Source organism: Nicotiana tabacum, chromosome 18 (assembly GCF_000715075.1).
Source record: "Nicotiana tabacum cultivar K326 chromosome 18, ASM71507v2, whole genome shotgun sequence".
NCBI classification, from domain to species: Eukaryota; Viridiplantae; Streptophyta; class Magnoliopsida; order Solanales; family Solanaceae; genus Nicotiana; species Nicotiana tabacum.
In genome coordinates, this window is record NC_134097.1 from 83,654,797 (window position 1) to 83,669,069 (window position 14,273).

The window sequence follows — 14,273 nt, forward strand, 5'->3', positions numbered from 1 at the left end:
AGTCAAACCTTAGTAAACTCTTTCAACTTAAAGCTTTCAAATTGAGAATCACTCTTCCAAATCAATCTTGAACCTCTCGAACATCAAAACCAACCATACACGCAAGTCATAATGCTTCATATGAAACTAATCAAGATCTCAAACCGCCAAACAGAATGCTAAAGCTTAAAACGATCAGTTGGATCGTCAGAGTTTATAGCATTAAAATAGCTCTAAGAGGCTCTCGCAGGCAGCCGTTAGTTTGGAGGCAATTATGGTCCAAAAGATGTACGGCGAGAATATAATTGGTACTAAAAGCAAGCAGAAGATAAAATTGACCTATTTCTAATAGTTTATGGACAATTTTTCCCATTTTACGAACAGCAAAAAAAATGATTATACAAATTGTTCAACAACTTCTAATGGCAGTTTCCCTTTGAAAATTTACTTGAAAATCTACATCAACATAACCAAAGAATGTGGTACACTGGATTAGACTGTTCTTTTCTTAACCAGAAGTTTCGAGTTCTTCGAGTCCTGTGTATAGAAAAATCCTAGGTAGGGAGCGCTTCCCCGAATGGGTGTCTACGCGGCGCGAATCCGAATATTGTCAGTCTTGCGAATATCGAACAAAGATAAGAAACCAAAAAAACGGATGTAGAGAGAAAGTGAACCTTTTTTTTTTCAAACCCCAAATAAGTCAGAATGATAATGATACAGTTATTTCCCAAATCTGTCAGAATGTGATAATGATACAGTTGTGGAATCCCTTTGACCATCCAGCATTTATTGGATCTACTTTTTTTCTCTTTCCCTATTGCTCTATTTACAAAATCCTAAAGAAAATGAATTTTTATTCTTTTTCTAGCTAAGAGAACTTGAAAGAACAGCTTCTTTGTCAATATCAGATGAATTCAGCCTCTCAACTAATCTCGCAAGGGCTTCTTTCATCCACCATTGCTGACAAACTTCACTTGCTTCCTCCACACTCATCTGCACAATACAATTAATCAAAATATTATTAGTGACTTCAGTTTCTTGCTACTTCAAATTAAATCTTGATTTTTCAATAACAAGTTTTTTTTTTCTTAACAATACACTTACCCATGCTCTTCTTCTCACATTTTGCTCAGGCCAAAGAGAAAGTTGTTCTGTAACAAGCAATGGAAACATGTAACCTTCATGATAGATGCCTTGACTCTTGCTCTTGAATCTCCAGTTTCCTAATTCACACTGAAACAGAAGCATGCAGTTTATTAATAATTCTTCAACAAAAGTAATTATATATATTTTTATTAAAAATTAATACATAATTAAAACATGATGAAAAAATAGAAATATGATAGAGACCTGAACAATGCCAAGAACACCAGCTTCTTCAAGGGATTCACGAGAAGCTGCTTCTTCAACAGATTCATCTAGCTCCCATCCTCCCTGCAAATTAAAATTCCATTTGTGTTATTAATTAATAGGCGATGACCCAAAGAAAATAAAATAAAATAAAAAATGAAAAATCATTCTGTGATGAATACTATAATGATTATGTACCTTGGGAAACATCATTGCATGACCCTTCTGGGAACTAACAACAAGGACCTCAAATTCACCATTTCTTGTAAATCTATATGGAATACATCTGCAAAAATATATGGAAAATTTGCAGAATTAATATTAACACCCAAAAACGACTAACAGAAAATATAATCAACGTAGAGAAATTAGAAAAAGACAAGGGAAACGAAGACCTACCCAACAACAAGGCGGCGGCCTTTGTTGTACCTCTGCAATTGTCTTCCTGTACGAGAAACCATACAAACCATTTTTCCTTTATTTTCCTTTTCTCAGAAAAGAAAATTCAGACAAGCAGAGAGATTCTGTGTTAAAGGTGTTTACACAAAAATAGATAGAGAAGATATAAGCTAAAAGCCAATGGAAAAAATGATAGGAGAAGAATAGAAGAGAGAAGAATTCATGAAGTTGGATTTGTCTAAGGGCTTTAAATAGAGAACATACATATGATTAAACCCGGCCCCCCTCTCAAAAAAATAAACATAAAATTGTACTTCCTCCGTTCCATTCCATAGCCTATTTCTTTTCGATAAAAAGAATAAGTTATTTCTTAATTTGAAAATAATTTAGCTTAAACTATTCATTCTACTTTTAATGAGAAGCTTTTATAACTACACAAATACTTTGGACTTTTTTTTTTGATTTATTTAGGACCATAAATTTTATTTTATTTTTATTTTTTTTAAAACTCCGTATCCAATCAAATAAGTTCAATGAAACGGATGAAACAGTATTTATTTGTTTTTGGATGTTTGTGTTAGCTGACGAAAACCGCGGATGCGTGTTATTATGTGGAATAATAATGGAAGTAGAAGTAGAAGCGTGTCACCATACTCGCGTCGCCTTCTTTCTTCTTTCTTAAGCCTTAAGTCTCAATTGCTATTTTCTTATTTACCCCATTGTCCAAATTCATGTGATGCTTTTTCAGCTAATCTATACTATATTAAAAGCACGAAGGCCCTTAGCGAAATATCGTTCGATTTTTTTACCCTTAAAAAATCGACTTTACACTAGATAAAATTGTAATTTAAGTTGCCTTCCTAATATTTAGGAATAAACATTCAATTACCATTTATGCTAATTTTTCTAAAGTTAGAACTTTAAAATCACTAGAATTAATTTGTTAATCTTTCCTTATTAGATTGTATTACAATTTTATTTGCAATAGGAAGACGTGATTTTAATACAATAAAGACTTTTGTTTCAAAAGGAAAAACAATACTAGCTTTTTACCACGTCTAATCTCCATATCATTTGTAGGATTTTAAATTAAAACGTTAAAAAAAGAAGAAGAGAAGATTAATCAAGTACACTACTAAATTGATTAATTTCTAGAATACATAATAACTCACATATTGTTCTATCTATCTATATTAAATGCACGAAGGCCCTTAATGAAATATCGTTCGCCTTTTTTTTTTTACCATTTAAAATTAAACTTCACATTAGATAAAATCGTAATTTAGTTATTATCGTAATATACAGTACTTTGAAATCAACTAATTTGGTTATAAAATATTTCTTGTGTTAAATTATGTAGGAAGTCCTAATATTTAGGACTTTAATATAAATATTAAAGAAAGCTCGGTGCACTATATGTGCGGGGTCCAAGGTAAGGCCCGGACCACAAAGATCTATTATCATTTACTTATATTGTTTGGGAGAAATAATAATATTACATTGTCTTAACATAAATATTGTTTGGGGAGAAATAACAGTATTACATTGTCTTTTGCTTATATTTGTTTACGACAATTTTTATATGAAATATGTTTCAACTTATAATTCTAAGGGGAGGACACTATATATTCTTACTATTAAATTAAGATGTATGTACTTAATTAACTATTTTTCTAATAATTAAATATAATTTTTAAATATTATGTGAAAACATCGATGAAGAGAAAAAGATGTTATTCGAGTAAGAAGGAGTTTTAAAAAGTATCTCTATTTTCTATATCATTGTAAAGGCACGAATCCCGAATGCAAAAATAAATAAATTATTTTTTTAATTTTTATTCAATAATTCAAATATATTATTTAATAATATTTATGTAATTTTTTAAAATTATATACTCATTGATATAGGTACACGCGCAAAGCGCGTACCCTAAGACTAGTACAAGTTTAAAAGAGAGAAACATTCTTAAAATTTATGATTAAAATAAACTATAGAAATTTTTGTAATTAGAAATTATTACTTAAGGATAAGATAAAATGTTTACAGTTAATATATTACGTACTAAATACAGAAAGATGTTATTTTTATTGGGATGACTAGAAAAAAAAGAATATAACCTAATTTAGAATAAAGAGAGTAGTATACCATAAAAAGAATTAAACTATCAATGTAATTCAATCATTTATAATAAGCTATTATTGTTTATCTATGCTATTTTTTAATTCTCTCGCTAGCAATATTAAATTAAATATAAAGAAGTCCTTGTTATAGTAGATCAACATGTCATGATAGTATAAAAATTTATGTTTGCTAATGTACAAAACTTAAGCTAGTTCTTTAATTTTATCTCCTTTTTTTTTTTTTATTACTAGTTTACTCTCTATTATTTGTCTTGTAATTATTAGGGGCATTGATGATTGGTTAATAACAATGTTGCAATATAGATTTGTTTAGTACTCCACTAATTTAAGCAAATAATTTTTCTTCTCGCGAAATCATTGGGTATAACTTAAGTCGGCATTGGAAAAAGATATAAAGCTTAGTCTCAATAAAAGACAAAAAAACAAAAACAGAGGAGAGGTTATTTGATGTGGACGAGTAATTAAATGCAATAATTATTGTTTAATATTTGGATTATCTTTTGTTAATAGGTATCATTAAACTAATATCTTGCTGGATCTTACTGGGCTGGGATTTTTGACTTTAGTTATAACTACAGAAAGGTGCATGTCTTATTCTCCAAAATAATAATAATAAAACAAAAATGCGATTGGAGGGGAAAGACCTCAGTTAGTTACCTAACGTGTCTACTACGTGGTTTTGCAGTGCATTAAGTTTATTCTGTACTTTATTTCCTTTTTAATAAGATTTTCTCCTTTTGCTAATGATGTTTATATTAGATTAAGAAAATTGTTAGTGATGCTTACAGGCATCTTTTGAATATGTAAGAAAGAAGAATGCTTGAAAATTGATGCACTTCTTTATCCTAAATTCAGTTCTTTCTAGCCGTTGGGCAACTTATAATCTTGTTAATTTTATCAAAGACATGTTAAGTGGGATATACACGGCTTGATTTCGTTTTGTTTGAGCAAAAAAAGTATGAGACCTTTTTTGTTAAACTAATTAAATAAGAGGATGGAAGATAAATCCTAGTTAAAGATAATTAATTTTAGATCCGAAATGAGTAATATGAATAGAAAAACATAGCTGAGTATAAATGCTGGCAGTGATTATGACCAGATTTAATAGCAGAAAGAGAGATGCATTAAGTAACATTAAATGACAATAAAATGCAAATAAAGGAAAAGATTCACCCAATCTTGAGGGGGGCGGATCCACTTTCATTTGATAAAGTTGAATGATAGACAAATACAAGAACCTTAGGACCCTTTTTGGATCTGATGAACGATGGGATCACAGATCATCTAATCTCTTTAGAGATGTATGTTTACATATTTTCTAGAGAGAGGGAGAGAGCCCTCTTTTAGGGAAGTCCTCCCTTCCTATTTATAAGGGGTATCCATAGAAAATCCTAAAAAAGTACAATTAGAGAAAATATTCAATAGAACATTCCCTTTGAGGATTCCAAAGCAAACTAGCTATTTCATCACTGCCCGACCTCGGCCTTATTGATGACTGTTCGACCTCGGCCTGCCTGACCTCGACCTTATTGATGACTGTTCGACCTCGGCCTTATTGATGACTGCCCGACCTCGACCTAATTGATGATTGTCCGACCTCGGCCTGCCCAACCTCGGCCTATTGTCTCCGCGTACCAAATTTCTCTGATCCGATTTTGACCCATACAGTTAGTCCCTCCGCTTATCGAGGTCGTCTTTTGGTCGAGCTCGGTGAGCGGACTTCATTAATCGCAGTTCGAGAAATTCGGATGGGGATGTCGACTAGTGTGGATCGCGGCTGAGGGTGTCGATCTTTAGGTCAAAGTGGTATCCCCACGGGCTGAACTTGAGCAGAGTTTGATCAGGGCCAATGACCCGAGTAATGAATCGATTGAGAAGACAGTAGAGTTGGAGAAGGCCGTCGAGGCCAGGATGGCGGCATCGGAGAAGGTCATTTGCGTCCTCAGATCTGGACGGGCGAGGAGACCAGATGTCAATTCGGGAGAGGTCGCCGAATGTAAATTCGGGTGAGGACACCGAATGTGAATTCAGACGAAGTCGCCGAATGTGGATTCGGGTGAGGAGACCGAATGTGAATTCGTACGAGGTCTTCGAATGTGAATTTGGACAAGGTCGCCGAATGTGAATTCGGGTGAGGTCGCCGAATGTTCATACGGGCGAGGTTGCCGATTGTGAATTTGGGCGAGGCCGAAGGTTGATTCGGGCGAGGCCGCAGTTGATTCGGATGAGGCCGAAGGTTGATTCGGACGAAGCCAAAGTTGATTCGGACGAGGCCGAAGCTGATTCGGACGAGGCCGAAGGTTGATTTGGACGAGGCCAAAATTGATTCGGAAGAGGCCGAAGGTTGATACGGACGAGGCCGAAGTTGATTTGGATGAGGCCGAAAGTTGATTCCAACGAGGCCAATTTTGGACGAGGCCGAAGTTTGATCCGGATGAGGCCGAAGTTGTTTCGGACGAGGCCAAGGTTGATTCAGACAAGGCCAAAAGTTTATTCGAACGAGAATGAAAGTTGATTCGAAATGACATAAGGAAATCTATGATGCAAGCAAGTTGAAGGGTTGCAAGTAATATAAATGGATATGTATAGGTCGCAAGCTATTGTATGGTGAAGCAACAAGGTTTTAGAAGGCAGGAGTAAGGAGAAGAACGCGCGAGTGAGAAGGAAACGAAAATGGATAAGTCCTCAGGATTAAGCCCATGAAAACAAGAAGAGCACATGGTTTCTCTAAGTTATACAAAGCTTACTATAGCCTGAATGAACTCAAAGGAGTCTAAGACTAATAGCATTTAGAAGATATGGAATGTTGCCCTAGTAATAGAATAAGGGTGCTGATAGATAAAGGATGACGTTTGGGCCTTCGATTGAGTAATGATCTGACGAAGAAAAGAAAGGGATCTCATGAATTGGACATGATTAAAATACCCATGTAAGGTGAATCACATTGGGATGGGTTAATTCCGACGAGGCCGAAGTTTGATTCGGATGAGGCTGAAGTTGGTTCGGATGAGGCCGAAATTGGTTCGGACGAGGCTGAAGGTTCATTCGGACGAGGCCGAAGTTGATTCGGACGAGGCCGAGGTTGATCCGGACGAGGCCGAAGTTGATTCGGACGAGGCTGAGGTTTATTCGGACGAGGCCGGAAGTTGATTCGGACGAGGATGAAAGTTGATTCGGACGAGGCCAAATTTTTTATTTTGGCGATGTCCCTTGGCCATAGGGGTGTTATTTCGGGTTGGTCGAAATGTTAACCCATTGCAATTCAAGCGAGGTCAAATTTTTCATTTTGGCGATAGCCCTTGGCCGTAGGGATGTTATTTCGAGCTAGCGTTGAAATATTATCATGTTACGATTCGAACGAGGTCAAATTCTTCTTTTTGGCAATGGCCCTTGATCGAAGGGGTGTTATTTCGAGCTGACGTCGAAATGTTAACCTGTTACGATTTGAACGAGGTCAAATTCTTTTTTTTGGCGATGGCCCTTAACCGTAAGGGTGTTATTTCGAGCTGACGTTGAAATGTTAACCCGTTGTGATTCGAACAAGGTTGAATTATTCTTTTTGGCTATGGTCCTTGGCCATAGGGGTGTTATTTCGAGCTAAGGCCGAAATGTTAACCCGTTGTTTCATTATTAGCTTTTGGAGGATCGCAGGTCGCCGTATTGTTTATGCATACGTCGGGGTGAATCCTGACGTACTCGACCCTTGTTTTTACTGGAGAATATTGGGTGTTACCCGGGGGAGTCCCAATTTTGCTTAATTTTGATTGCGCTGGCGAATACGATGCGTTCCCTAGGTGAGTCCCAATTTACTTAATTTTGCTTGCATTGGAGAGTACGATGCGTTTCCTGGGTGATTGCTCCTGCTTCTATTGCACTTAGAGAAATAATCAGTTAAAACAAAATGAAAGTGTTCGTTACCTCGATTTGATCGGTCGACGAGTGAAGAGGAGTGACCACGTTCCCTTCTCCGGTTATGCTTTTAGTCACCGCTACCAGTTTGGCAAGAAAGGGTTATTCCGCCAAATAATGAGGAATATATGCGGAAAACACTCTAAATCTTAGAGGGGGAAGGCAAGCCCTCGTCAAGTACAATCCCGACATTCATCTTCACGAAGACGTCTGAATTGGCAAACTTTCCGGTACCATCGTCTCTGCCGATTTCCTCAACGGGAACGTAGAGACTCAATTTAATAGATAATAACTAGAAAGCTTTGGTCCTTCGCTTTTGATTTACCTTGATGCTTCTTTCCAGCGAAAATAGTACCTGGAAGTCTAATCACGCCCAACTATGCCTTCTAAAAGACAAAGCGGTCGTTGCAAATATAATCCGGTTTTAAGTCCGGAGTCGAATCCTCAGGGAACTAACCTATCTATTACAACTTTTGGCAATGCTATTAGCAACTCAAACAATTTCCAGATGCATGATTTTTATCAATAAAGATTGGGTTTTTGTTTAACTACTTCCAATGATATTAAAAATAACAATATGCTAAATCAAAGATAATTCAATAGTAAAAAGGTCTAGGGTATTGATTTCCCCAATTGCTAGTTTAGGTCTTAACTCTTTTGTTATAATCTTGTCGTAATACTTTATGAGGATTATGAGCTATGGGTTATCGTAATTATCTCTCGATCAACTATGATAATTTACTAGAGCATTCTCTCGAACTACTCTAGCTGACAATATGTGCAGCTCTGAATTATCCCACTAAAGTTTCGTTATCTCTAACCCCACTTTTAAGGTCAAGTAATGAATCTCTTCAACTACCCAAGAGTGGTATTGTTCAACAACAGTCTAACATAATATTCTTTCTCAAGTAACACAAGGCAATTAGACACGATTAATCAAGGTCCCATTCAATTAATCACTATACAAAACGTAGTTGAACAATCATATAATAAATCTGGCTCGATTATAACAAAGTTTAGTCAAAACTTCATCCAACAATTGGTTCCATCAACCCTTGATCAAATGTTTAGCTACTCATAACAAAGCAAGAGAAAAGTACAAAGTTGTTCATAATGTGTAATTGAAAGAAATAAAAGGAGATAGAAAAACTCTAATGTTTGGTTGATCTTCTCACACTTGTTCTTGCCTCCAAAGTAGTCTAAAAACAAGCTTAAAACTTTCTTGGGTGAGATTCTTGAGTTTATAAGGGTTTGGAACAAGTTTTCCCCGAGTTTCACTTTGGTCCCAAAAGTCTGGGCAATTGCACAATTCACCATGGCCGCGGCGCAACCGCGGTCAAGGCCAAACATTCTGCCTCGCATTAGTTGCCTGTTGTGGTCCCACCGCGGTCGCGGTGGATTCAAATCCAGTCCCCTTTTTTGCTTCTTTCCGCTCTGGTGCTTCTTGGTTGGATGTTTTCTTCACATTGTTGACTCCAAAACACTCCATAGTTCTTCCTAACTTGGATTAGTCCCTGCGAAGCAAAAGAACACCAATTAGAGCATTTTGTTATCATTTAGCCTATAAAACAACAATAAAGCGTGGTATAATTAGGGTGTAAATATCGTCTATGTAGCCTATTATCAACACCCCACACTTAAATCATTGTTAGTCCTCGAGCAATCCACCACACTCTATCAAAGTTCCTTCCCTAAGCTTTCCCCTTAACGAATTACACCATGAACAATTCAAAAGTCGAATCTCTCATGCCATGCAATATTCGCACTTACTCAAACTACTCTATACAGAAGTCAAGACTTACCTTTCCTACGTGAATCACATTCCCTCACATCACACAAGAGAGTAATTCCACAGTTAATATTAGTAAGAACAATTAGGAACTTAGATGGACAAAACTCGCTCACTCTCAAAAAGAACATTCACATGCCACAAAGATGCACCATAGGCTTGCCCGTAGTGTACTACTCTACTAATCGAGCCTATTCAGTCTAAGATCAATTAGGACTTCACTTGGTTGTAATGTAGGCTAAGGGATATGTAGGATATATTTGGATATAGTGACTAACCTCCCTAAGCACTTTTAATACAATCACATTAACCTTCAAAATCATGCTTATGTCAACCAGACGTTCCACCACATTTTTATTTATAACATCTCATTCCTTTAGGTGCATTTGTATTAAGCTACAACTTATCAACTATAACATTTATTCATTTTTTTTGTTTTTTTTACGTGGCGTTTCTTCTTTTACTCTTCCAAAACTACACCTTTCCTCTATTTCATTGGTTCTACTCAAAAACCAAACCACCACCCTACACTTTAACTTTTACATATGTCAAGGTCATTCAAGTGCTCGTGGGAGGTAAAAAGGGTTCAAACATATGGCTATTCAAACAATTGGGTAAGGTTCGCAATTCCGGTCGTGATGACGCCTCTCGTGAGGACAAGGCCAGCCAATCAACAAAACAGTACATCTCTTTATAATTACTTAGTAGGAATAAATCTAAATCATGGGCAATATAATCTTAAATGCGAAATAAACGTGATAGAACAAGGAAAACCATCCCAACTCAGCCCGAAATCGGGGTGTCACGAGTCATGAGCTACTACAGAGTTTACTAATATTTTACAAAGTCTGGATTTATCATAAATAACAAAGATAAGGGAGAAAACGGGGTTGCGGACGTCAACAACTACCTCGTTACTCCTAGTCACCGCCTGGCCTGGAAAGAATTAGCGCTCAGGAGCGAACTCAGCTCTGCCTGTATCTGCACACATGGTGCATGGAGTAATGTGAGTACTCCAACCTAGTGAGTAATAAAAATAAATAACGACTGAAAACATGAAATCTCATAACGGCACAATATAGCGCTATCCCATGCAGTAAAATCAGTTATACATTAAAACAGTGAGTATCGGATAATTCTTCTTTTAAAAATAGTGAAGCCAATTAATTTCCGCAGTAAGGATAAATCAAAGGCTTGCCCCTCGGGCTCAATATGTAAATCTCAGTATAGTATCAGCCCCTCGGGCTCACTCCCAACTCACCAGCACACAACATCAGCCCCTCGGGCTCACTCCCAACTCACCTGGATACCCTGCGCTCACTGGGGGTGTGTACAGACTCCGGAGGGGTTCCTACAGCCCAAGCGCAATATCAATAGGCCTGAAAGCCTTCATACATCACACACGAGGCCTGAAAGCCTCCTCATATAACACTCGAGGCCTGAAAGCCTCCTCATATAACACTCGAGGCCTGAAAGCCTCCTCATATAACACTTGAGGCCTGAAAGCCTCCTCACATCACTCAACATATCCTCACGTATGGCCCTTGGCCTCAATCAGTCCAGAAAATAATCATACGCCTCTTGGGCATCAGTAAAACAATAGTGCTCAGCTCAACAGCATTATAAATATCATTAAATCTTGAGTTGAGTATAAATGTAGCTGAGTTCACAAAATAATATAATTCAATTGGACTGAGTTCAAATAATATTTCAATTCGAGAGGAAAATAGTGATGTAAATTCACAAAAGATTTCAGATAATTGGCACGAAGCCCAAATATGGCAATAAGCCCCAATCATAGTGAAAAACAATAAATCTTTATCAATTACGTGGTAAAAATATCAACTGGGATGGACCAAGTCACAATCCCCAATAGTAAATGACCCCGCGCTCGTCATACAACGCGTGTCTCATCTCAACATAGCAGTATGTTGTGCAATCCGGGGTTTCAAACCCTCAGTGCATCATTTAAAATCATTACTCACCTCTAGCTCGCTATGCCCTTGCCTCTCTAATTGGCCTCCTCGTGTGACGAATCTGCCAAAAATCACACAAACCTCGATGAAGTTCGATTTCTAAAAGACGGGGTTTTAACCATACATATCTGAAATTCGCCCCTTAATGATACTATAATGATCCCATACAGTTATGTAACTTCAATCTATAATACAACACTCAATATGGCCAATATTAGTACTAGATCCCATAAATTATGCCATTTAGGCATATTATCAAACATCTTGTAGGCATAAATATTTACACCTCTTAACTATAGCATTGGTTCCTCCAACTATCACCATTAACCAATAATTCATCACACTATTATTCTTTAACAATTTATACTCCTAACATCACATGTGTGATCAACCATTCACACCCAAACCAACAAAAATTCCATCAAATAAACACCTTTAAATCCCTACCATGTTCATGTATTTAAATTGGGAATTTATGGCTTCCAACCACCATACAATAAGTTGTAATACTTGATTCATACTCATATTTCCATAATATATCCATATATGTGAGTCTAAGGTGTAGGATTTACCTTTTGGAAGAAATCTTGCAAAACCCTTCTTTGAGTTCTTGAAGGAATTTCTTGAAAATCTAAGGATTTTTAAGATCAATCCATGTTAATATAAGTGTTTGGGAGTAGTAATCAACTCAAAATACTCCAAAAATCTTTCCTTAGGAGTGCAATTGGGTGCCTTGGTCGAATTGGGGGTGTAGAGGAAGCCCTAAGCTTGAGAAATGACTCAATTCCTCTCATTTCCGGTCTTTAGAGTACTTAAAAACCCTCCAGCCGTGCGAGTTCGCGCGTTGTTCGCGCGTTTTTGCTGAGCATTCTGCCTCGGACGCGCGAAACGCGCGACTTCTCGCGATACTTCGCGCGCTCTGACACCTGACCAGTGAAATGGTCATAACTTCCTGCGTACACTTCCAAATGACGAACGATTTGTTGTTTTGGAAACTAGACTCAAAGGGATTTAATTTGATAGACTCTAGATCACACAACTCCTTATATAACGAGAGATATTATCGTTTAAAGTGAGGCCTTGTGCGCACTCATTTACAACTTTCGTCTATTATGAAATTTCCAACTTCAAAAGTTCCCGTTAGCCATCCGAAATCATCCCGAGGTCCTCGGGACCTCAACCAAAAATACCAATACATATTATAATATTATTCAAACTTGTTCCAATTATCAAAACACTTCGACTAACACCAAAATTATCGAATTACATCGAATTCAAGTCTAAGTTCTCTTAAAACTTCCAAAACGAGCATTCGATCAAAAACTCGACCAAAATATGTCTGAATGACTTGAAATTTTGCACACATATCCAAAATGGCATAACGAAGCTATAGAAATTCTCAGAATTCCATTCTGACCGTCGGATCAAAATTTCACCTATCAACCGGAAATCGCCAAAATACTAACTTCGCCAAAATGAGCTAATTTCTTCACCGGACCTCCAAAATTAATTCTGATTGCGCTCCTAGGACTTATATCATCCCCCAAAACTAACCAAATCATCGGAATTCAATTTCGAGCCCTCTAACTCACAAGTCAATGTTTGATTGACTTTTCGAGACTAATTCTTCCTTAAGGAGACTAATTGTCCCATTTCATACCAAACTCGATCCGAATTGACTCAAATTCACCAAGTACACATATTGAAACATGAATAAGCATTTAACGGGGAATACGAGACGAAAATATAGGAAACAACGATTCAGGTCGTTACATTCTCCCCAACTAAAACAAACGCTCGTCCTCAGCGAGTTAAGAAACATACCTGGAGTTTCAAATAGGTGCGGGTACCTGCTCCGCATCTCCTGCTCGGTCTCCCAAGTAGCCTCCTCCATGGGCCGACCTCTCCACTGTACTTTCACTGATGCTATATCTTTTGATCTCAATTTTTGAACCTGTCGACTCAAAATAGCCACTGGCTCCACATTATAAGTCAAATTTTCATCTAGTTGTACTGTACTGAAATCTAAAATATGAGACGGGTCCCCAATGTACTTCCGGAACATGGACACATGGAATACCGGATGAACACCCGACAATCTAGGCGGCAAAGCAAGCTCGTAAGCCACCTCTCCAACCCTCCTAAGTATCTCAAATGGTCCAATAAACCGCGGACTCAACTTTCCTTTCTTTCCGAACCTCATAACACCCTTCATCGGCGAAACCTTCAGCAAAACCTTCTCGCCCTCCATAAATGACACATCTCGGACCTTCCGGTCCGCATAACTCTTCTAACGCGACTGAGCGGTGCTAAGTCTTTCCTGAATTACCTTCACCTTTTCTAAGGCATCCTGGACCAAATCTGTCCCCAACAACCTAGCCTCACTAGGCTCAAACCAACCCACTGGAGTTCTACACCGCCTCCCATATAAGGCCTCATACAGTGCCATCTGAATACTGGACTGATAGCTGTTGTTGTAGACAAACTCTGCAAGTGGTAAAAATTCAACCCAAGAACCTCCAAAATCAATCACACAGGCACGCAACATATCCTCCAATATCTGAATAGTACGCTCGAACTGTCCGTCCGTCTGAGGATGAAATGCTGAACTCAACTCCACCTGAGTGCCCAACTCGTGCTGAAAAGTCCTCCAAAACTGAGAAGTGAACCGAGTACCTCTATCCGAAATAATAGTAACTGGAACACCATGCAACCGCACAATCTCCTGA

At 37.5% G+C, this 14,273-nt stretch overlaps 1 protein-coding gene across 1 annotated transcript; it reads right to left on the reverse strand.

The window, feature by feature from the left end:
* Positions 1 to 637: 637 nt before the first annotated feature.
* LOC107766662 (nudix hydrolase 17, mitochondrial) lies at positions 638 to 2,126 on the reverse strand. Its single transcript, XM_016585471.1, has 5 exons — positions 1,729 to 2,126; positions 1,528 to 1,615; positions 1,330 to 1,413; positions 1,084 to 1,212; positions 638 to 972 (listed from the first exon to the last, which is right to left on the reverse strand). The coding sequence occupies exons 1-5, from the start codon at positions 1,797 to 1,799 to the stop codon at positions 844 to 846; spliced, it is 501 nt and encodes a 166-aa protein (XP_016440957.1). The 5' UTR covers positions 1,800 to 2,126; the 3' UTR covers positions 638 to 843.
* Between the last annotated feature and the right edge of the window lie 12,147 nt (positions 2,127 to 14,273).